This window comes from Buteo buteo, chromosome 2 (assembly GCF_964188355.1).
Source record: "Buteo buteo chromosome 2, bButBut1.hap1.1, whole genome shotgun sequence".
NCBI lineage: Eukaryota > Metazoa > Chordata > Aves > Accipitriformes > Accipitridae > Buteo > Buteo buteo.
The window spans coordinates 11,453,044-11,477,102 of NC_134172.1; the positions used below are offsets into that span (position 1 = coordinate 11,453,044).

Here is a 24,059-nt window from a genome sequence, read left to right on the forward strand (position 1 = left end):
ATACATTTGTCACATCTGAAAGCAGACTGTCCCAATCTGAAGTGAAAAATACTATCATTAGTAGTTGTAGAGAGACTGTACAGAGCCCGGTACAGAGACTGCTGACTTTTATCTTTCTTCAGGTGAAATCATGAAGATATCATTGGCTCCAGTACCATTTTGTATTCAATGTCTTTTCAAAGATATCTCATTTAAAACTAGTTTTACCCACTTTCCATTAGAGTGCTAGCAGGATTATTTTTAGGGAGAAGAGGCCAACCTACCTTTTACAAGAAAAAGAACGTACTTGAACACATAATATGGAGGAACTGATGGGCTGCAGAATTCACATCAACACTTACCACACTGTTTTTGACCATGTATCCACATTCTAATAAACATACTGCAAGTTCAACTAGTACATGTGAAAGTTTCCTATACTTCTGAAAACACTGATTTTTAGAAAATGCTTTTGAGAGACTTAGGTTATCAGACAAAAAGAAGGTTAAAACCACTCTCCCAGTTTGCTCAAGAGCCAGTGTCTACACAAAAATTCTGCCTTTCTTCTTTCAAATTTATCTTCCATTAGCATACAACGCCTCTATCAATTATAGATCAGGCTGTCAGCCAAGCACTTACAAGAAGTTGAGCACGAGAGATGAACACACATTAGGAATATAGTTTTATAATTCACATTTCAGCAAGGGAATGCATAGTTAACAACTGGATTGGAAAAGATCCTCTTCAGGTAGGTGGGAGGTTCAGTTTGCTAAGGCACATCTATCTATGGAATGCCAGCAAGGCTAAGTGGCAGCAATACCTTCCAGAAGTGGATGAGATCTTGCCCAAAACTCATACAGTACACTGAACAGTCGCTGTTGTCTTTTTTTTTTTAAGGTTTTATGATTTCTTTTCTACATGAATATTAATTTAAAGCCATCAGTTTTTTTAATTTCCAAATGCAAAGAAAAACTGTTCGAAATAATTTGTTGTAAAATGGGTTATTTTACATTTGTATGTATGCTTTACTTGTATAGTTCTACAATAACAAACTACGAGTTAGAACACAGAGAACATCTATATTTAAGGAAACTGAAGGTAATTTCAGTGTATTCTTCTCTGAAATTAATGGTGTAAATTATTAGTATATGTTCTCAAATCTCATGCTCACCTTAACTCTGAAAAAATGTTAAGAAATAAATAATTGAACCATGATGAAAAGCCCAACTTCGCATGAATAACTTCGGTTTTGTACTACTTCCTCAATCCTGCAAACCCACAAATGTTGAAGTAATATAACATACAAGTAGCTTGGTAGTAGCTGATAACACTAATGACGACTTGTGTTTTCAGACTGGTTCTCATGTTCTAATCACAAGTTTTGACGTTACATTATGTCACACTTTAAAAATCTATGTAGGCTACCAAGGCTCTGGAAGAAGTAATTTTATACTGTTTTAAGACAAAGAACCCAGTTTATTACATGATTTATTCCCTTTTTCATTATTCGTAGGTGAGTTAGAAGGCAATTACACACCATAAATACCTGAAAACAAGTGGTCCCTATCCTAAAGTGTTCATACCTGCATCTCATATTTAACAGTTTTACATACTGATGTTTTCAGAATAAATAGAAAATGAGAAAATATTTGCATTTCCTTTTGATTTTTTCATGCTTTGTTTAGTATATTGCATACAGCAGTTAACACAGCAAAGTCCTGTGCTGTCTCCTAACTAGACTTAACCAAATTAAATGAATTGAGCAACATAATGCATGTTGAAATTCAGCATTGAGAAACATTTCCTACACTAGACTGAAACATATATCATAGTGGTTTCTGTATTAACTGCCACAACCCAAAACAAAACAAAGAACAAGCTATGAGATACCACTGCGAACTGAAAGATTTTCAATTTATGTGACCAAAAATCATTTCAAAAGGTTGCAACACAGCATATGAAACACATACAGTGCCTACGGTACAACCTCACTATCAATACTTTATTACACACCTCTTCTCAAAAGCAAGGCTACCAATTCATTGTCATCAGTCCTTAGACCATGAAGCATGTAAAAAATGATTACACAAAGAAACTGAAAAAATAGTGCTACTAAGAGTGGCCATTTAGACAAGAAATGCAATTAGTATATATATTATCAGAAACTTCTATCCATCCACTCTGTTGTACAGGAATAAATACAAAGACAGAGGTCAATTGCAGAAACATTAAAGACAAATCCTTTTCCATTCAAAGTTGGAGCTAAGAAATTAAAAAACATTACTAAGGCTAAGCACTTTAAAGGATTATTAGAAAAGCTTTGCAAATAAATCTTAAGCCATGAAATGTTTTGGAAGGAATATGAGCCTTCAAACTCCTGGCATAAATCAAGCTTTCACTATTTGGGCTTTGAAGGTAAGTTCTCCTTGCAGACAAGATTTGCTACATTCGCCGACCACAGTGCTTCCTTTCCAGTTCTACCAGCAAAGCCCAGCACTATGAAGCACACTGCTATCACTGCAGTAACACACACTCCGTAATCTTAGTCTACAGATATTAGTGACAAATGGTTTTGGTGTTTTCCCTCCACCATTACCCCCACATTCCTGTCAATAAGGTTGTTTCAAGTCTGCACTTCTGGCTTCCAAACATCATCAGACTTCAGCATAAGATACACCTTTTCTAACGTAAGAAAAGATTTTTCCAAAAAGCAACACCAAGTTCAGGCAAAAAAAGCTTATACCTAGAGTAGTATGGAAATAGCACTGACACCAGACAAACTCACCATAGAGAGAGAAGAAAGTAGTCAAATCTACAGTATTGCTTTATACACAAGAGGGAGCCCTTCCAGCCATAGTCCAGCCAAATAACAAGGATTTTCATTCTACATTTTGGGCATTACCATCCCGTGACTCACTGGAGAGAAAGACGACCTCCTAACTTGTGGTTCTGACAGTAAGTTAAAGCAACGTCACCACCCTAACAAACTGAAGAGCCCTATGGAGAAAAAGGAAGCAAGCAAAAGACTGCCAGCTGATGAATCATTTTATGAAGCACTGAATATAAAAAAATTCCCCACTTAAAAAAAAAGTTTTGGCCTATAAATCTCAAAAATGGCTTAACAATATAATTTCCTTCTCTGTCACCACTTTGAGCAATGCATAATTCTCTTAGTTTAGCTAAATTCAGGGAATGCCAACTGGTTCTCTGTGGCAGAACTAACAGGGCACTGGAAAGACTGTGTTCAGGATTTGTCACCAAGTGAAACTCTGCCAGGAGCCAGAAATGATGTGGTGTCTTTCCACAACACATTGCAACGGAGAGAGGTGATACACCTTGCAGAGACTCTTACCAGCCAGCTCACTGGCCTAGACCGGGATTTCAGACCCCAGTTACACTTTCCGATGAAGTAGTATGTGCGTCATGTTACTCAAAGCTGTTTCAATTCTTCCTCTGCTCAGAGCAGTGAAAACAAATTATGTGTCCTCCCTGAAAACCAAGAAATTTGTGTCTTATCAAGGCTCTGCACTAAGAACTCATGCAACACATACACTGAAAGAGTTTTAAAAAAAACATATATATCCCTGCAGCCTATAAGAAAAGATAGGCTAAAAACTGATGAGCATTTTTACATATTTGATGTTCTCAATACCCTAGATGCCTTTACAAAGGGAAAAGAATGTACTGGAATGTAGAATATACAGGGCCATAACTAAAGTTCACAGCAGCACAAAAGGCAGCCTCTAAACACTGCCAACCTTGTGGCTTGATTTGGCTGCCATGAGCACTACTAATTCTCAGAAGAGAAGCCACAAAGTATTTTAAAATGCTGATGAACAACTTCCTACTAATCAAGTTATGGAAGTATAAGATTTCTGCAGGACAAATTTAAGTTCTGCTACAGAGCAGGATGACATGATTCCATGGGATAAGTTGTGTTTCTTCTCAGAAATTTATTCTAAGGGGACTAACATGCCCTCTTCTGTTACTTATGAATGGTCATGCAGAAACACAGCACAATTTGTCTGTTAGTAGAATGCAGCCCATTACCACTACAATGCTAAAGTGCTAACATTAGTAGTAATTTAATAGGTAACATTAACCAGTGTATTTTCCCGTTAAACATAAAATAAACTCAGCCTCTCAAACAAGGCTTGACTATACAATACCATAGAAAGCACGTATCACTGGTTTTCACCATTGCAATAGGAAACACAGCATATTTGTGCACAGGAACTGTGTTTAACAGTACATCTTTTCAGTTTTAACTGTCTAAAGATTTAAGTGAGACAATTGCTACAGTGACAAGATGTACAGTTGTGGGGATAAGAGACACAGCGGGCAAGTTTTTGAGTTAAGGTGAACAGAAGAAGGATCACAGTTGGTCTTAAAAAAAATCCAGTGCACCTTGCTATTCTCTATAGTGTTAACTACTCAGAGCTACAGTTCAAGCCAATTCCCTCTACTTTCTACTGCTTTCTACCCACCTCTATTAGTCCTGCATTTTGGTTCACACCCTCACACTAGTACTGACACTCTCCTGACTCCTTAGTGAGCCAGCTCAAGATGCTAAAATACACCTGAAGGACAGGAAACTAGTCACTTCTTGTGTTTAATATTTTGCCAGCTTATGTCCCTTAACCAGCTTCCTTCAGGAGCAGAAGTTTCAACACTTGTATAAGAGAGACAGTAACACTGAAAGGGAGGGCACAGGTAGAGGAGAATACGGTACTGTGGAAGCTCCAACTGTGATTGTTTAGAACATCCCATAAGCTATCAAAATTAAAAATTAAAAAAAATGTAAGTTATAGCAAATTATAAGTATACAAAAGTAACAGTGCAAATCACTCACTTTGTAAGCAACAAGACTAATTCTTAACAAATACTATTATAACAGTACCTACGCTTCAGAATTTATCCAGGTGTTCTACAAACCCCTTTAAAAGAGGTTAAGAAGTTTTGAAGCAAAGATACTGACAGTCATACCTTCTGATTTTTGATCAGCTAAAAGCAAACCAAAGCAACATTCTTCTGCATGCTACATAACCACTTTCTGTTTTTTTCCAGCCATTTCACTAGAAGTCATTCTTGGTGCAAGCACTCCTTCTGAGTCTAATTTTCCTCAGTACTGATAATTTTGAAAGCTACATCCAGCACTGAATTTTCCAAAGGCAGCCAATATTAAACAAAATTAAACCAATAGTAAATAAATCAAAACTACACAACAGAACCAATCTGTAAAGTGAGTAGAGGGAGAGCAGTACTCAAGTCAGCAATTGGAGGGCAAAACTGTGAATGTAAAAATGAGAGCTTTGGAAGAGTTGCCCACTTTTCCTGGAAGGCATCCTGTTTTCCGGTCATTATTTTTTGAGAACAATAGTATTGGTATTTTCATGTGTCCATTGTTATTTGTAATTTTTTTTTTTTAAAGAAAAAAGGGTTGGGTTAGGACACGTCTTCAGTATTATGTATGCCACTAAACAAGCTTTTGAAAATTACCAATCTGCAGTACAGCTATAAGCCATATACACGTCTATAACTGAACAAAAAATCAAAATAATTAGCCATGTGATATTTTGTTCTAAAAGTAAAAGATAACCACACTTAGAGAAGCAGAATATATGCCAAATATAGATAATGTTAACATAATGAGAAGTAATGTGAAAAAACTTACAAATCCTGACTATTTCCACAGTGCTAACTTCTCTCTAGCACTGAAGCTCAGAGATTTAAGACTACTTAAAAACATCAGAATGCACATTGTTTCTCTCTCTTAAAATCTCTGACATATTTGGACATATTTTATAAGCTGATGATACTTTAAGTACCTTCTTCACAATAATAACAGCAAAATACAGTATTTTTAAAGTTTCATATAAAGTAAGAACTCTTGCAGCATCAAAAACTTCATGCATTACTCAGAAATAAGAGACTGGTAAACTCATTAAACAAGTATGTTCGGAACTATTAATTTAGGCAGCATTGCCTTTTATAGACATTAAGGCCAGCAAACAGATGATACAGAGCAAGAAGAACTGTTGCCAGTGACTTTAGACTGGAAAATATGAGAACAAAATCTAATGCTAGCTGCCAACTAATTCCTCTTCTCTTCTAACAAAAATATTGAAGAAAAGCTTTCCTTGGCTGCAGCCACTTGCTCTCTAATAAGAGGACAGAATTTGGGTATTGCTATAATAAGCATTATTTTACATTTTTCTACAGAAGTTAGAAAAATAAACACCAGGAAGACACACTGCAGTGGAGAGAGAAGTCTGCTTGGAAAAAACTAAACATCCATGTATAACTGTCAAAATTATGGAATAACTTGATTCAAAGCTACTTTTTTTGAACAATCTACCCTTAAGTTTGCTCGGACCTTGACCACTACCTTAATTCTTAAATGAAAGGCAAGGTGAAAAACATTTTAAATATTTTTGTAACTGAATACTTTTGGGGAGGGGTTGACTTTTTAGTTTTCATACTCCAGTCTACTTCCCATCCTTTTTTGCCCCACTAAGTCAACCAGACCTCTAATAAAGCACATGGGGGTAGGAGTAAAGACAAAATTACTGTGGGCAAAGTCTCTCCCAGAGTTCAGAAAGCTACTGACCACAAATGAGAGGCGTTTCATTTGATATCTTTTCAGTTTATTATCTCAGGTGCAAGTTGTCCAAGTTAAGCACTTTGCAAATGCATGGCACTTAGAGTGGATCAGGGACAGAAAGGACTAGGCACAGGTACCAGAGCTAAAAGCTGACTGGAGAAGTATCTGGGAGCACTAGAAATGAAAGGTTCAGGCAAACGCTACCAGAGCGCAATACTGGGGAACCAGAGGAAGCATCAGGAACTGCTTACAGGCACGTCTGCTGCTGATCTCTCCCTCCCTATCCCCTGCCAGCTTTCCTACCTCTCCCCTAGAATGCAACGAAGAAGCAGTAGCTGCAGGAGGTACCTCAGGAGAGCAGTACAGACGTACTGCATCGGGTCACGGCTCTGCCACCAAGTATGTCAGAATGGCTTCTGCAGAAGTACTGTACACTGGTTTCTTTCTCAGTGAACACAAAACAGAACTGAGAGACAACACAAAACACATGTACAACATGAAGAAAGTCAGTCCTGTAGGAAAAACAAATGTAAAGCCTGTGTCCACACAGCTAAACTCTTCTCCCTGCTCCTCTAAAATAGAGTGTTTGCACTTAACTTGTTTATTGGATGGTCCCTGTAATGAGCTGGGCACTGCGCTGAGTCTGGAAATTGTGTGGGAGAGCACTAAATAGCAAAATAATATCAGAGAGTATGTTAACAATTACACAGTGCAGACTACCATCAGGCAGTGTTCAATCCTTGTCACGGCCCTGCTTAGTTTGTTAGTATAAACACGAACATTAACAGATGCCCTACACTCATACTGCTCAGCCAGAGGGTAAAAATGAGACAAAACTTAAGCAGACATCTCCTAATGTTTAGACTCGCTTCAAAGAAATGTGTGGAAATCCAAATTCAGTTCATCCCAATGTACTTCCCCAACCCTTTCCAAATAAGGGCAATGAAGTTTTATCAGTTTTGCATGAACTATTTCACTTTTACAAAAAAGCTCACTAACTTATCCACAAAACATTTCCAAATTCTTGCATGTTTTACTAAGATTTAAGTCTACATTCCTTCCACCCAAGCACACATGGTTTCTCTAGACAGATGAAACAAGCCACACAAATGATACAAGTGACACCATAAGCTTTTCCTAGGCCATACATAAACACCAATACAAGCCTACCTTTTCAACAAGTTAGCAAAAATTTATCACAGGGCGTTTGTTCAAAAGAATTGTGTTACAACAACGTGATTTCATTGAAGAAAATAACAACATACCTTCTAAAGCTGTTAAAGTAAAGAATTCTCTCCCACCCCCCAAACCTTGAAAACTAGATCAACTTTTTAGAGTTGCAGATTGCTGAGGAAACCAAGATGATCAATCTGAGACTGTTTCAAAGTGCCTAAATCCACATACTTGTAATTTATGACCTAGCATAGTCTGAAACTGTTAAATCTTGACATCACAAGTTTTACTTTTTAATTAGAACATATCCAAAAAACAAAAGCTTCCAATGGAATACACTTCCAAGTAAGAGATGGAAACAATTTCTTTAAAGAAGTTTGTGTAGCATAAGAATTTCCATGATGTTCACATTTTCTATTAAGCTTTCTTACTGACACTTATTAAAAGCAGTATCAAACTTCAAATCACTGAAACTGCCTCACACACACACACGCAACTTCAAAGAATCTTCCACCAGCAAGTGTGCAATGTGTATTACGCTATCCTTTTTATTTATCTAAAGTAAGACTGTTGTATAGACTTTGCAACATTTGTGAACATTTCTTGATCCATCTGTAGATAAAAAAAGAAATTTCCTGGAAATAGTAAAACCTAGACTAAAATTACTGTCATATTTTGTAAGATTTAAATTCAATTAAAAAATGTAGAGTATTTGTTACTCGTTTTCAGACACTGAAAATTACATTTGCTATGTATACTCTGTTCTTCTACCAATGCTGCACCAAGTTTCCAACAGACATACTGGTGCTTGTCAGCTAATCTTACCTGCAAGACTCAAACTACAGCTTTTGAAGTGAATCAGTCACTCCAAGGTGCAGCAATCCACTATCTGTACTGCATTGTCATAGCGCAAACTTTAATGACATATATCTCTCCTTTTAATGTAGAAGGAAGTGTTGAACTGAAATTGTATGACTACACCACCCAGGTTCCCAGCTTTCAAAAACTGTATTAGTGTCAAACTTCACACTTATTTTATTTTAAGAAGATCATATTTAAGTTCAGCATAAAAAGGCAAGACAGCCATATAAAACACCTGATAGTTACTTTTCATGAGAAGCTGTGTTTTGTGATAGGCCAGAATTCAGAAAAGTTTGTGGCCTCAGAAACCTCCCCTAACTCATTTTTCTTTTAATTACTCAGACGCAGAACTTTTCTTCTCTTCAGTGAGCTAAGAATCATTCTCTTTAATTCTCTTAATTCAGGAGAATTTAAATACGTCTGGAATGACTACAATGTTATTGAATACTGCAAGAATGCACATCATTTTGATGCCAGACACCATGATACAAATTAGTATTAGCTGAGCCAAAAAATCCCCAGCCACTTTCATTGTTTGGACAGTAAAGAACAGGGAACCCTATTGTCCTGGTTTTGCCTAGGATAGAGTTAATTTTCTTTCTAGTAGCTGGTATAGTGTTATGTTTTGGCTTCAGTATGAGAAGAATGTTGATAACACACTGATGTTTTCAGTTGTTGCTGAGTAGTGTTTAGACTAAGTCAAAGATTTTTCAGCTTCTCATGCCCAGCCAGCAAGAAGGCTGGAGGGGCACAAGAAGTTGGGAGGGGACACAGCCAGGGCAGCTGACCCAAACTGGCCAAAGGGGTATTCCATACCACGTGACGTTATGCCCAGTATATAAACTGTGGGTAGTTGGCCGCAGGGGGGCAGATCGCTGCTCAGGAACTAACTGGGCATCAGTCAGCAAGTGGTGAGCAATTGCATTGTGCATCACTTGTTTTGTATATTCCAATTCTATTATTATTATTTTCATTATTATTATTATTATTTTCTTCCTCTCTATTCTACTAAACTATCTTTATCTCAACCCACAACTTCTACTTTTTTTTGATTCTCTCCCCCATCCACTGGGGGCGGGGTGGGAGTGAGCAAGCAGCTGCATGGTGCTTAGTTGCCAGCTGGGGTTAAACCACAACACCTAGGAAAGGTTTCTAAAGTGTATCACAGTTTCATTTGGATAAAGAAATCAGTTACTTATACAAAAAAGATGGCAGAACACAGCAGAGTCCTATACAAATACTATAATACCTTGAAAGTAATTTCAGTTTGTACATAATTATATTACTTAAAATTTAAACCTTTTTTAATTACTCAGAAGTATTTTGACTCTTATTAAGTCATTGTTAACCCTTCTAGGTAATGCCAGTTAGAATGCCCAGGAACTCACCTTCTACAAGACTCACTAGGTTGGATACAACCTCAAGAGCACGTCTGTGTCAATCGTTCTGGAAGAGCTATACTTATGTCTATCCTAACGGATGCAGGTCCAATCTGTTCTTAAGGGACAACAGTGACAGATATTCACAGTGTCTCCAGGCAGCCTACTGCAGCTCTTCACTACCACTACCATTCAGGCCTTCCCTCATCCCCCTTGCCCAGCCTGAATCTTCCTTGCTGCGATTAATTATTATCCTATCTTCCACTGATATGCAGAATAGATTGCATGTTTCTTTTCTGTAAGAGCCTTTCACATTTTTTAAGAACACATTCTCCTCAGTCATCTCTAAACTAAACAATTCCCATTCTTCTGGTCTGTCCTCGAGGATCAAGTTTATCCTCATCTCCCTGCTTTAGACACTCTCCAACTGGTCAGTATCTTTGTTGAAGTGCTGTGACTAAAACTGAAAGCATTTGTGGGTAATCCTCTTGTTTACACATGCCAGTGCCAGTCTAGCTTAGACTTTTCATTCCAGCAAGACCTTGTTGGCTTACCTTTGCTTCTCTATTATTCCTGCCCAAATGTGCACTTTGGCCTAGCACATATTCCAATTGAATTACGTGACACCCTCTCTCCCTCCAACTTCTGCTACTGTCATGATTGTTTTGAATTCCAATTCCATCTCACTCTGTACTTCATCCATTCTTATACTTAGGTTATTGGTAAATGTAATGGAAACTGCCCACCTGCTATCTAGGATAAAAACTTCAATCATTGTAGTGGGTAATCTCAAAACACCCATTGTGATTTTAATTTGTGGTAACACCAGCATGGTTTTCAAAACAGCCTTGCACAGATCTTCTGGAATTTTAACTTAGACCATGCTCACCTGCAGACTGTCATGAGAAACAGCAACAAAAGCTTTTTTACAAACAACCTAGATGGTATCTATTGACCTTCCCTCATTCAGAAGACTGGTAAGAAAAATTTGACAGCTTTGACAAAACATACTTCATAATTCCAAGGTAATTATTATTCATCTTGGTTTCCTCTAGTATTCATAAAATCTGTCCACTATTTTTCTGGGAAAGTTCAACCAAATGGTAGTGATCTCCCAAATTCTTTCCTTTTGCTGCTTAATTCTTGCTCCATCATTTTCTGACTACTGTTATCAGCACTCTTTTAAAAAGAGTAGAAACAGAGATAAAAGTACTTACAGGTTTCCTAAGGAAAAAAAGAGACAGTGCTCCAATTAGGGGCATGTCTCCAATTAGTGGTTCCAGGATAACCCTCATAGTGCCATGGATCTGTGGAAGGGCAGGAAAAAAAGGCAATGGAATTTACTTTAGTTCAAGTTTTAAATAAAATGTATTCACTGGCAATGCTCACACTTCTAATTCATTAAATTCTTGATTATGGAGGAATTTCATATATAGCTTTATATGTCACCCAAACCCCAAAAATTTAACACAGGCACTAAATAGTTGGGCTTACAAATTCACTACATTCATCTAAATAATGCTGTGTCATGTTAGGGGTAATTTTGCTAAAAACATGAAGTAGATTATTATACAGCTCAATGTAAACAAATATGGCACAAACCAATACAATGGCATCCACAGATACTAGACGTAGGTAAATGCTTATTGGTACATCAAGACACACATATACAAAAAGCATACTATTTTTCCTCATTAGAGACACGGATCTGTTATCAGAAAGTTTAAAAAATTTGAGAAACAATATGAGAAGGGAAAGCTATTAATAATAATTGCACCTAAACTAAGAATTGCATCTAACACTAAAATATTAAATAGAACAAAATTTTAAGTTCCATGGTCCCTTTACAAACCTACACACCACATGAACATTGGCTTGATGTGAAATTATTTCCATCTTTTCCAGTAGAAAATGTTATATATTTAAAACAGTTCTACATCTGGAAGGAATTTACCTTTTCAGCTAAGTCATGTTACTGAAATTATTATGCAGTATCAATATTATACAACTGAGAAAAAAAACCAGTAAGCAACAAAACTACACAATTACTGGTTCTTTCTTAGAAACTTTTAAATCAGAAAATAACGATTCAGTAATGACTTGATATCAAAATCAAAAGAAAAAAATTGAATTTCACCTGTATACTTTTCACACCAGCTCTGCAGAAGTATCTCTTGATCTCCAAATCAATTTCACAGTTTCCAACAAAACTAAAACAAAAAAGAAAGTATACATTTCATTTTTATGAACTAAACTACTATACACTGTTAGTTCTGTTTTGCACTGTCATGACAGTGTATTTTGTACCTCAGTCTATACACAGAAAATGCATGTTAAAACATTACAACATATAACAAAGTCAAGATTGTTAAAAAAATTACATCCCCTTCAAAACATCACCACTGTCATCAAAATCACTCAAATTAATACATAGGAATGTTATCAGCTCCAGAAGCATACGTGAGAAAAAACACACAAGTAGTCTTACTTTTGGGAAATAACAGACACAGAATTCATACTCTATTTCAGGAAAGCTCTACATCAGTCTCATTGATACTACATGTACACAAATCCACTCTCACCTAATATAATCATAAGAAGCACTAGACAGAGATGGTTATTCTTCTAAAAAATCAAAGTTGCCTAAAATATTCAGAGACTTGCAAGAACAGTCACATTTAGAAATTCAATAAGCTGGGCATGCTGAGCTGGATGATCCACTAAGCAAGGTTTAAGGCAAAAACAGTTGATCCCTTTCTGAAGGGAGAGAGGAGGCAGGAAGCAAACTAGAAAATAATATATTAAAAACGATGCAAGTTTTTCCCTGAACAGTTCTTGCATCCCATTTTTGGGGGATGCAAGGTCAAGGGCTTGAAATTTTGCAGATGCTGCCCAGTATCTCAGAGATAGATTTGTAGAAGATGGTAAAAAAAAGCCCCACCTATTTTGCCCATGCTACCAGGCTAAAAGATTATTTGCCACAACTTGGACTCAGATTTTAGCAGCTGCTTTTCCTGAAGCTCCACGCATGTCAAGCATGTACCAGCAGAGTTGAGCAGACCTCTTCCAAGAACTGCTGCTGCTGTGAGCCACATTGGGTCTGAAAACAAACTAATTCCAAGACCCAATAAGGAATTTAGAAGAAAGCTTGAGACTGATTTAGCAAAGGAATTGGTCAATGATTCTACAGAAAGAGAGAAAAAACAACAACAACAAAAAAAAAAAACCAACAAAAAAAACCCAACAGATTGAATACCAAGCTATAGCTAATGAGAGACTGGCTAAGAAGATATGGGTTATACCGAAAGGACAAATGAAAAATCTGAAGAGCTTTCTGAACAGAATGCCCAGTTAAAGAAAATGGAAGAAGGAACTAAATGGGGAGGAGATGAGGTATCTTAAAGCCAGACACTACAGGGAAGGGGGAAAATTTGTCTCCCTTACAGGGTACCCTGTTCCAGATTCTGCAGTAGAGCCCAGGCTTCCTCACATTAGGTTCCTCAGACCTAGTCTGGACAGAGAAGAACTGTTCAGCTGTGTTTAGGAGTCTGATGGAATCTTATTACAGAAACATCTGGGAATTATGAACAAAAAGGAGTTACTCTCCTCATGGGGCCATTTTAGGATCAAGTCAAGATAAAATAAATTACTCTCACAGTAAGAGCAGAACAGCAGGACCCCTGCCCCCTCTCCCCAACAACTGATGGCCACAAGGTCCTATCAAAAGAAAACGAAGGTGAGAGTTGCTGCATTCAGGATATACATTACTCAAACCATCTGCAGCCTCCTGTGCTCTGTGTGTGATGGTGCCATCTACGGGATTTCAAGCAAATGCAAATCTTATCAATCCCTTAAAGAGAAATAAACAATAATACTGAGACATTCTTGTAAACATCCAACATTGGAATTTATTTTGGCCTATTCGAAAGATAATGGTATGCAGAATCATTTTGGTACAATGACCAGTTTGGGGAAGTAGAAGACAACAACATGACAGGGGTCTACATGAAAGGAAGGTGACCACTGCTCTCCCTGGAAAGAATGTACTGTGACCATACAGTTTAAAAATAGGTATGTAATTTTTAATACACAATTTAAAATTAAGTAATTCCTATTTTTACCCATCTAACTATATATAGAGATAGTGTGTGTGTAAATATATATATATACACACATATATATATAAATACACACACATATAATTGCATAACAACATGACACAGAGAAGCAAGTTCAATTAAAACCTACAACTGAAACCTCAATCTTGGCACTCTGTAGCATCAGAACTATTTGTGTTATGAAGACTGGGAAGCAATATGCTCATTTGAAAATCCATAATAACATGATGACAAATTGAAGTAAAAATAGTAACAAACTGCATTTGAGGGTAATAAGTCAACAACTTTGAACCTTATAATACAGTTAAACGCGGTTTTATCCCCTAAAATATTTGGCTGGGTCCATTAACAGTTGATGCCATCCAGAATTCCACTGTAACATGACATACAACTTGAAGGCTCATTTAGTAAGCAAATTCTATACATTCAGATCATAATATCCCAGAAATATTCATGACCCCTGTAATGTACAAATCACTGAGATAGATTAGAGTTTAATGAGGACAGTATTGTAAGAATATAACAGCAGCTGTACTGAATCAGATGAGAAGCACCATAGACTTACTGTATGTGGTCACTGTAGCCCATAGAAGATACCCAGAAGAAAAACAAAGAAAGAATAGGACAAACATATTTCCCAGATTACAATGATCTGTGATTCTGTACTTCGGACTATCTTCATTATTTTTTGAAGGTCTTTAGACCCCATTTTTACACCTGTCTTCTGCCAGTACAATGGTAGCAAGTTTCTCCATTCAAGTATACCACATGAAAAATCAACCTCTTGATCTTTTTTGACTTTCTTTACTACAGTTCACATTTAATTTCACCGAGTTTATCTTGTTTTCTGTTGATCCATAACCTTTAATTTTCCCCAAGTGTTTACTACATTCGTGCAGTTTAACAAACGTAAGATTTCTATTTATTAACAATTTATTTAAACTTTATCTTAATTTGCTCAAGTAGTTAAAATTTTTCCTCTCACACATCTTTGTCACCAGAAACTAGACTTTTAAATTGTAATGTGAGTTACGACAATTTTTTAACATAAAGCTCACAGCAAGAGAAAGGTAAAGTGTTGCCTTTGCAAACGTGGTCCTGAAATTGAATCTTTAAATACATTTTCCAATGACTGCTTTGTGGATTTGCTAGTCAAGCTGCTTACAAGAGTAAAGTTCTTAATTGGATCCTGAGCACTGCATAAAACCTGTTTCATGCAGGTTCTGAAAAACACTCTGAAACAATGATCATAATATACTTGATACCCTTGCAGAAACAATAAAAACTAAACCAAAACACACTCCTTTTGCAATTGAACTTAAAAGTAAAAACCAAAAAAACTCAAGGAAGATACAAAAAATACTAAAGAAGTGTTTTGGAGACACACTGAAACTATTTAAAGGTAGTTTCAACTACACTGAAGGTCCAAAGCAAATGCATATACCCTGTCAGGAACAACACATAGTAGGAAGGGCTAAAGGAAGCCACAATGGTGAAAGAGCAGGATAAAAGGATATTATTAGAAGAATGAATGTACTTTAAAAAAATTAAAAATATAAATAAAATCAAATCTTTCCTTCCCTCACCCCTGCCACACACCCCCACAGGGCTTGGCTTGGTACAGCTATTCTTACAAATGCTTAGAGAGATTGTTTTCCTTCTCAACTGTATTTAGGGAATGAAGGGTTTATAGAAAGCTCCTAACTTTAAACTTCAAAATAAATTAAAATTAGAACAAACTAATTTAACTGGAGATTAAAATCTACAGGGATAAATACTCCAAAGGACAGACTTTTCTCCAGCAGTAAGACTGTTCCTTATAATCTTGCAAAACTGAAGTTGATTCCCTAAGAAATAGGTTAGGGTTGGTATCTGTACATAACTCTCTATCTAAACATGCTAAGAATATTCATTACAGAGACTCTTATCCTTCCTTCCTGTAACTACTGAAACAATCCCAGTGATGAGTGATAGACCTTTAGAGAACATACACACACACAAAAAAAAAAAAAAAATCAAAAAGTAACAATTGATACTAGGGTGCCATCTGTCTTAAACTTGCATAAGTAAAAGCCTTTGAAAAAGAGCCCTTTCCCAATGAGCAGGTATCAAGGACAAGTCTTAAATATGAAACAGGACTTCCTTTGATGGTGGTTTTGTCTAAGCCTTAATTGCTAGAAGCGGTGATACTCAGTCCATAGCTCTCATTTCCATTTTCTTCCTGGAAGCCTATGCCACTGGCAGTACGGACAGGCTGTTGGGGTAAATGGGCATCTAGCTGACTAAGCACTATTATTATTTAAACCACTTCTACGAATTTATTTCAGCCTTTTAGGCTGGATTCTAGGCCAGCTGTTATCACTTCTGTAAGTAGGTTGCAATGTAAAGCAATGAGACATATGGGTAAAGATTTCCTTCAGGTCTAGGTAATAGGACATTATCCCTGAAATCTTTGTACAAACCTATTGTCCTTTTTATGTTTATCTGTCCCAACCTACTTCATGAAGATGAGTAGGAGGAAAAAAACCCCAAAACACTAGATTTACCCTCTCCTCCTGTGGGAATAATTCTACTTTAAAGGGAAGAAATGGTCTTGGGAGACTTCACCCCTCAAATGTCTCAAAAATAGCTTCTCAAAAACAATTTCTCTGCACTGTGTCCATAGTGGTCAGACAAGTCTGTTTTCCTGAGGGCTAAAGTCTGAAGAGATGAGGGTGTTCTCACAGCTGCTATCAAAAGCGGCAACAAAGAGAAACTGAAGGAAATTTCTCCATTAGGCATCCATCCAGTGAAACAAGCTCCTTGTATTCTGTCCAGCAGCACCAAACCCCGATTTGGATAACTGTCGTCTTCCCACAGAAAATAGTGATTCAATTCAATAAAGACTGGGCCCTGCTCACAGACATAGCCCCCACCCCCTGAAACCCAGGAAAGGATGCAGCAGCATCTTCTCTTATTACTCTGGGGCCCAGCTTTGGCAAAACAGCACAGTTTTCAACATAGCTGAGATTTAGATAAATAATTCAAAACTAAGAATAACCAAGTTCAAACTTTGGAAGTGACTCTGAAAAAGAGAAGCTGAGAGGCCTGATTACCGTTCTGGTTACTGCCAGGGAAGCAGCAAGAAACACAGAAGGCTGCTCTTTGCTGGATTGCCAGTGACTGACAGATCTGGCCTTTCCACAACGTATGAATGGGCAAAAGTAGTCACTGTAACACATATCTATGATGGTCAAATTTAAAAACATTGCTGGGTTCACTGACTGAACTTTCAAAAATCTCTGTAACTGCAGATTGTGTTGAGAAAGACTCTGGCAAATGTTGGGTAGATCTATTTATAGACCTATATAAAAGGGGTCATGATGAAAGGGCAAAGAAACCTGAAGCAGTGGAGCACAGTTGCTCTGGCATTATATAATACATAGATTTACTTCGGTTAGTGGTATGAGCACAAGTACTTAGGTAGCTATCATTTTCTATTACTGTGTTTATAAAAAAAAAAATAATTCTAAGTAACTGAGAAAAATAAAAAATCCCAAACATCTTACATCCTAAATTTTAGACTAGACTAAACTTCATGGCAAAGTTTTAGTACTTAGAAAAAAAATCCAAAGATAGTGCTTTAGCTTTGGAAAGTATTTTTTTTATTAACCAACATTTTAATGATGCAGTCACACTGAGTTGATATACTATTTCCCTCAGATAAATACTATTTACAGGATGCAGTTCCTTCCTCCGTTCATACACAATTAGAACTAACTACATTTGCGAAATGAGGCAATTCTTCTCCTTTCAGGCCAACATAACTGCCAAATCAAACAAAGTACATATTATAAAGCAAGGGCACCATCGTAATACGATAATAAAGTTTACCTGATTTGAAGATCCAAAATTATCTGCCTTTTGTCCACATTTTCAGTGTATACTTTTACACCATTTATCCGCAGAGGCTGAAACAATGAAACAAGTAAAAGTTGGATCCTTTTACTGAACTATACCATATTAAACTCTTAACTTCGAAATAAAGGTGAATATATACACATTCATGCCTGAAGTTAAGAATTTATTATAAGCCTTATTAAAAGGTGCGAAGCAAAGCTATCAATTTAGCTCAAAATGTTATTTCAAGGCTAAAAATTACCTTGCTACGATCCACTCAACCACAGTCCTTTTGGCAATTACCCTGGGTTTAGACCACTAGATTTCAAGATTTACAAAAGATTTACTACCAAGCTTTCCCTCTCCCCTCAATAAACATGTCATTTCTCTGTACTAGTATATAACACTCCCAGACAGCACTCTTTTCTGTGCAACTAAACCAACAAGCTAAATTTAATTCACAAAAACATGGTTGCCTTAAGCAGAATTTAGTCAGAATGGATGGAAAGTAATCCATAATCACCACAAAAAGTTGTGTCAACCACTCTGTGCTCTCTCTCTAAACTGCTGTGCTCGCGCTCTCTCTCCCTCCTTCTCTCGTACAGAAACAATAACATATCAGTCAAACATTCCCAAGACTCAAATGTTCATCAAATACTAGGTGGGAGAGGATGACCAATGACCTTACTCAGCACTACCTCCTGTCACAGTTTGAGGTTTTCCTTTCTGGAAAAATTGCTGAATTTCTATGAACATCTTTTTAGTAATTTAAGTCAAATGGAAATCTCACTGCTGTCAGATTCCCACTGTGTTCGGAGCTGTGCAGCTCACAGGATGCAACTTAATTAAGGCTGCAATATAAAGTAAGAATAGCTGTTTCTTGTGTCTGAAGTAACTCAGTCCAGCTGCAGAAGCATACAGAGGTGTGGAAGCTAATTTAAACCCTACTTAAAATCAGTATGGCTTAAAAAGAATGCTATTCTACAGTCTGTAATACAGGTGTATTGATGGCAGGACAGAGACCCTGTGTAAAAGGATTTACAACTTAAAAAAAACCAACCAAACAAACAAAACAAAAAACCACCAAACAAAAGGTGCAGTGAAGTATGATGAACTGTAATATACATGAAATACAGTCACCAAGGGAGAAAAATAATTCTCCTCTATCACACCTGAAACTTAACTTCAGTTTTGCTAACATTCAGAGGAGGCGGGGGGTGGGGGAGGAATATATTTAAATCCTTACTTGAAATCCTATTTATGACAAGCAAGAGGAACACAAAAGACAACTTCACAAAAGCTGTTAAGACACATCTCAACAGAAGGAAAGTTCTGGTTGATGCAGGTAAGAGTAAGTAGCGATGAACTTACTGCAAGCAGAGGTAACTTATTCTTAGCTTGGACTAGTCAAACGGGCTCTTCTGCAGAGATATATATTATGACCCCTTCTTTCATGGGACCATACAGAAGGTAAACACCTATCTGCTCCTTGATACTATGTTATGTGCAGTCCTTTGCAAAGCTGAGCCAGCAGCCTTGTCACTGAACTCTGTACATAACATGATTAAAAGTTCATCTGTTTTAAGAAAGGTAATTGCACTTGGATCATCTGGCAAGAAAAAGATAATGGTCCCTGCTCGCTTAATGTAAAGCATTACATGAACAGTATTAAAATCATGTTGCTATGAGCTCTTCACATAGGAGTTACTATACTTTGAGTCTTATCCCAATTCTCATGCAAATTTTTGAGGCAGAGACAGCAGGGAAAAAAAAAGATAAATAAAAATTAAGTCTCTGCTAAAAAAGCCACACACTTTTATTTTAATGTTACAACAGAAACCAGAATCAGGCTTACCACCAAGTGTCACCAAGAAATATTTTTGTGTAGATTTAAAGAGGCTACATGAAAACGGTATGTAAGACAGAACCTCTTAGAAAAACTTCACCAGTCACTGACCTGATGACCGATATCAATCTTTGTAAAACTGAAGGTACTGAGGTGGTTGTTTGCTCCTCTTACTGCTGGTTCTATGGTCTCTCGGAAGAGTTTCTCAATAAATTGGCAAATAAAAGGCCACATCTGTTTTACAGTCTAAGGAAAAAAAAAAAATCTACATGGAACACAACTTTACACACAACTAAAAATATTCTTTAAGGCATATGTAAGAAGTTTTGTACAGCATACAAGTTTTCTATACAGTTCATCACAGACATAAGAACTGGTTCCTTTTTACATACAAGAAAGTTTTCTGGAATTCTCAATTTGTGTGTTTTATACATTTGCACAAATCTCAAGCACTGGAGGAGGAGAAAAACAATATTAAGAATTTTCTTCTTTTATCCCACAAATGTATATGCATTCAGCACTGATGCTGAATGTTGGGGAGAAGGGTGAAGAGGGTTAAGTTTCTTTGCATGTAAAGAGAGGAATAAGAAAAAATGGGTCAAGTGCATTTCTTAAATACATGCATAAAGTTTATAAATGTCAAAAATACAGTATTTTACTGTCATATCTGAAAAGTCTAGATTGTTTTGTTGGTTTTTTTTATTTTCTAATTAACTCATGTTTTTCTATACTCTTTGAATGAAAGATTTGGGGGGGGGGGGGAACCAAGCTACATAGATCTGTATCTTAGATTATCACACATACAAATCCAAATGGGAAAATTGATCTATTTTTAGATTGTAGGTCAGGAACCTACAGTACTGGAAAGTATCCCAGACAAGTAGAACATAAAAGACTGTGTTTACAGCTGCTATGACTTCCACACAATTATAGCTGTCATTATTTTAATGCCACTTAAAAGTCATTCTCCAAAACTCAATTTCAAGACCAAGAAAATAGATTTCATCTTTCTCATGACTCACGGGATCAATGACCAGACCCTTCAAGTGTATAAAGAGCACAGAAAGTTAAAACTACTCTGCTCTCAGATTCTTGCCTCACTGGTTTCTTTAATCTCAGATTTCCCTCCTCCCCCTTCCCATCTGGAAGTAATGCTAATGACTACCCTTACCTTGTTGAGCCATTCTGCCCTCTCTGTGTCTGGAAAATGGACCTAAAAAAAACCAAACCATCAAACAAACAAATTAATACAAATACAAAACACTTTTTAGTTAAGCATGTCCAGTCATTTATAATACAGGTAAGCTTAGGGATCTCCCTCTGAGCAATGTGTATGTACAGTGAACAACATACTAAGCAGTTAACATTCTTGACCAGAATATTAGAATTCAAGCAGATAAAATATGAACTCATTTCTGAACTACATAGATACAAGTCCAAGCATATATTTAATAGTGGCATCTGGAATAAAGTATTGCTTTAACACCATAAATGAACTAAAAAAAAAAAAATAATAATAAGCACAGCTGACGCAGCTAGCATCAACCAAATTTACCTCCTATGTTTCAGGGTTTTTTAACATGACACACATAACTGCCAGAGTCCTGACTGCACTTCTACTTCCTTTCATTCATGCCACATCTTTTGCAATACCAATAAATCATGCCTAGAAATATTTAATCAGTGAAGCTGAAGCTCAGGAATATGGATTTAAGTTCCACCAAAAGCCCTTCAAAAGACAGTTTTAGTGATTTCTTTTCTTAACTGCAGAAAACAGTAAGACATGGAAGTATGAAGGTATATACATGGGATGGAAAGTACCCATCACAACAGGAAAACACCAATTAAATGCTAGAAGAACAGACACACTTTTCCAGACACAGGAGAGCATGGTTAGTAGCTTTACATCTTACACACACACCCCCCCCAAAAGAAAGAAAAAAAAAAAAAAAAAGAAAAGATGAAAACCTGAAGGAGTTCAGTAGGAGAGTTAAACATTTGTTTAGAAATGAACAGCTTCTACAACAAGATGCAGATCACACTTCTGAAACACAAAGAGCCTTTGAACACACTAAAAAACTGTGACCTACATATACTGACTTTCATGAAGCTATGTCTCTACTAACTGAACTGTCAAGTCTTAATCTCTTCATAGCATAACAGATTGTACCACTGGTTTTAACAGCAGTGCCTACTGGTTATTTTTATTATGCATATATCCCCAAATGCAAACAGTCAGTTAAATACATACTTTTTAAACTGTATTTTCAACAAGTTGGATTTGAAAGCAAGCCCCATTAATGATTTGTTTAGTTTTTATTAAATTCTTGCATTAACAGTCAGCACTAACATAATCTTGAATGTACTCAGGTTACCTTCAGAGTAGTCCTCAATTTCATCTAAGCATCCATGTTTTAGCTATGCTGGAGGATTGGCCCCTACAGCATAATCAATATTGTCAGTTATTTCTCTGGTCTGTTTCTTTCTCAATATTCCCAGGCCGATAATTAAGGTAAGCCGTACATTTTTACGGATTCTTGAAGAATTACAAATACTGCTGTCTTCCACTGTCAAGAGAGAGGCTCTTGGCATCTTTTTCAAATTACTTTTTTCAAGTATATCACATATCTATCAAAACCATTACAAGTGGCACAAAAATGACTGATGATCTGCTTGACTGTAACAAAAACATTGAATAGGATGTATTTTACTTAGTGAGTTCAAAGAATAGAATTATTAATAATGGATGGAGCAGTTTTGTAATCCTATTATATTTTATTTATTTAGAATTAATTTCCTACAAAATTATGGTGGGTAGAATGTCAAAAGTCTGTATTCAGAGGGCTGGGTGGGGGTTTTTTCCTTTCTTAAAAGGAAAAAATACTTTTTTTTTTTGCATTTACAACACAAGCAGTTACTGCATGTACATGAATTTATAGCTGAACGGGGCTTACACTCAATTTTTGTCTTACAGGGTTCTCAAGTTGCTTCCAGTCCTCAAAAAGTTAAAGGAACCAAAAGAATGAACACTATGTTAACCATAATGCTAATAAGTACCATGTTGACCTTTCTGCTAAAATATTTGCTTTCTGAATCTGCAGACAGAAAACATGCCGATTCTCAGTAATTACTTATCTCTTAAGCATGATGTTAGATCAATATGAATATTCCATTCTGATTTTCTTAGGAGAGAGATCAATGAGGTTCACAGGGTGGGAACTCAAGAGCTGTTCCACACAGGGGAGAACATGAACTACAGCCATTGTAATGAACAGCAACAAAATAAGTTAAAAAGAAAAAACAAGTTGAACACACAGATGAGGAAAGGAAAAGAAAATTCATGGAAATACCAAAAGCAAACCTGTCTGCTGCATGTAATGCAAGATATAACAGAGTTACCATGTTCACACTTCATTTTTAGTCTTTTGTACAGGTATCCAGTTGACATCAATGGGAGAGCCACACTAGACTGAGAAATACTTCCCATCCTAAATATAACCTCAGCCTGGATGAAATTAATCTTCCTCCACACTGACTCAACTTCCCAGATTTAGGGTATAAACTCCCCAAGGCATAGGCCACATTCCCTGCTCTATGCACACAGGTGACATTCAATTCATCTGACTGGAATAAAACAGGTAGCATCTCTCTCTTGCACCTATCAAGCACCCTTCTCATTCAGTCCCAAATTATACAGAATCACTTGAGATAGGTTGGAAAACAAGGGGCCACATACACTAGTATTGAGCCATATATGCCAATTTATTAATTTTAAAGTTTATCTGCTGTACAGTCTTTATTACAACCTTGCTTAACAGGACACAGTTCTTACTTTTTCCACAGATTTAATAATTACTTGTCCTTTAGTGTGCCACACCAATCATGCTCCTACCATTATCTGAGTTAGTACTAAGTCAACTCCTCAATTATATAAGCCTAGTTTACTTCTACAGTTGCACACATTAATAGGCAACAAACAACACAATGAATTACATCTTCCATTCCTGCTTCTTATCCCTCTTCCAACGTTGCTTTCCTACTCACTCCACTTTTAACATAATTCAATTGTGTTCAGTGTCTATTCTGACATTCAAAACAGAGTAGAGAATACAATCTTCCATCTTCAAGACCCTGAAATTTTTAATCCAGCCAACCTTGAATCAAAAGTTGAGCTGTATTTAATCTTTAGTTGCTCCACAACCAGGTAGGCTGAAAACAAG

General features: G+C 36.6%; 1 protein-coding gene across 4 annotated transcripts in view; it reads right to left on the minus strand.

Annotated features, from left to right (window-relative positions):
* ESYT2 (extended synaptotagmin 2) overlaps positions 1-24,059 on the minus strand; it is an 89,770-nt gene that overhangs the window by 37,684 nt on the left and 28,027 nt on the right. For all 4 annotated transcript variants that reach the window (XM_075045500.1, XM_075045492.1, XM_075045509.1 and 1 more), the window contains exons 2-6: positions 21,011-21,052; positions 19,951-20,085; positions 17,988-18,064; positions 12,134-12,206; positions 11,214-11,303 (exon numbers count right to left, since the gene is read on the minus strand). In XM_075045500.1, coding sequence (XP_074901601.1) covers positions 11,214-11,303; positions 12,134-12,206; positions 17,988-18,064; positions 19,951-20,085; positions 21,011-21,052 — 417 coding nt within the window. The remainder of the gene's footprint in view (positions 1-11,213; positions 11,304-12,133; positions 12,207-17,987; positions 18,065-19,950; positions 20,086-21,010; positions 21,053-24,059) is intronic.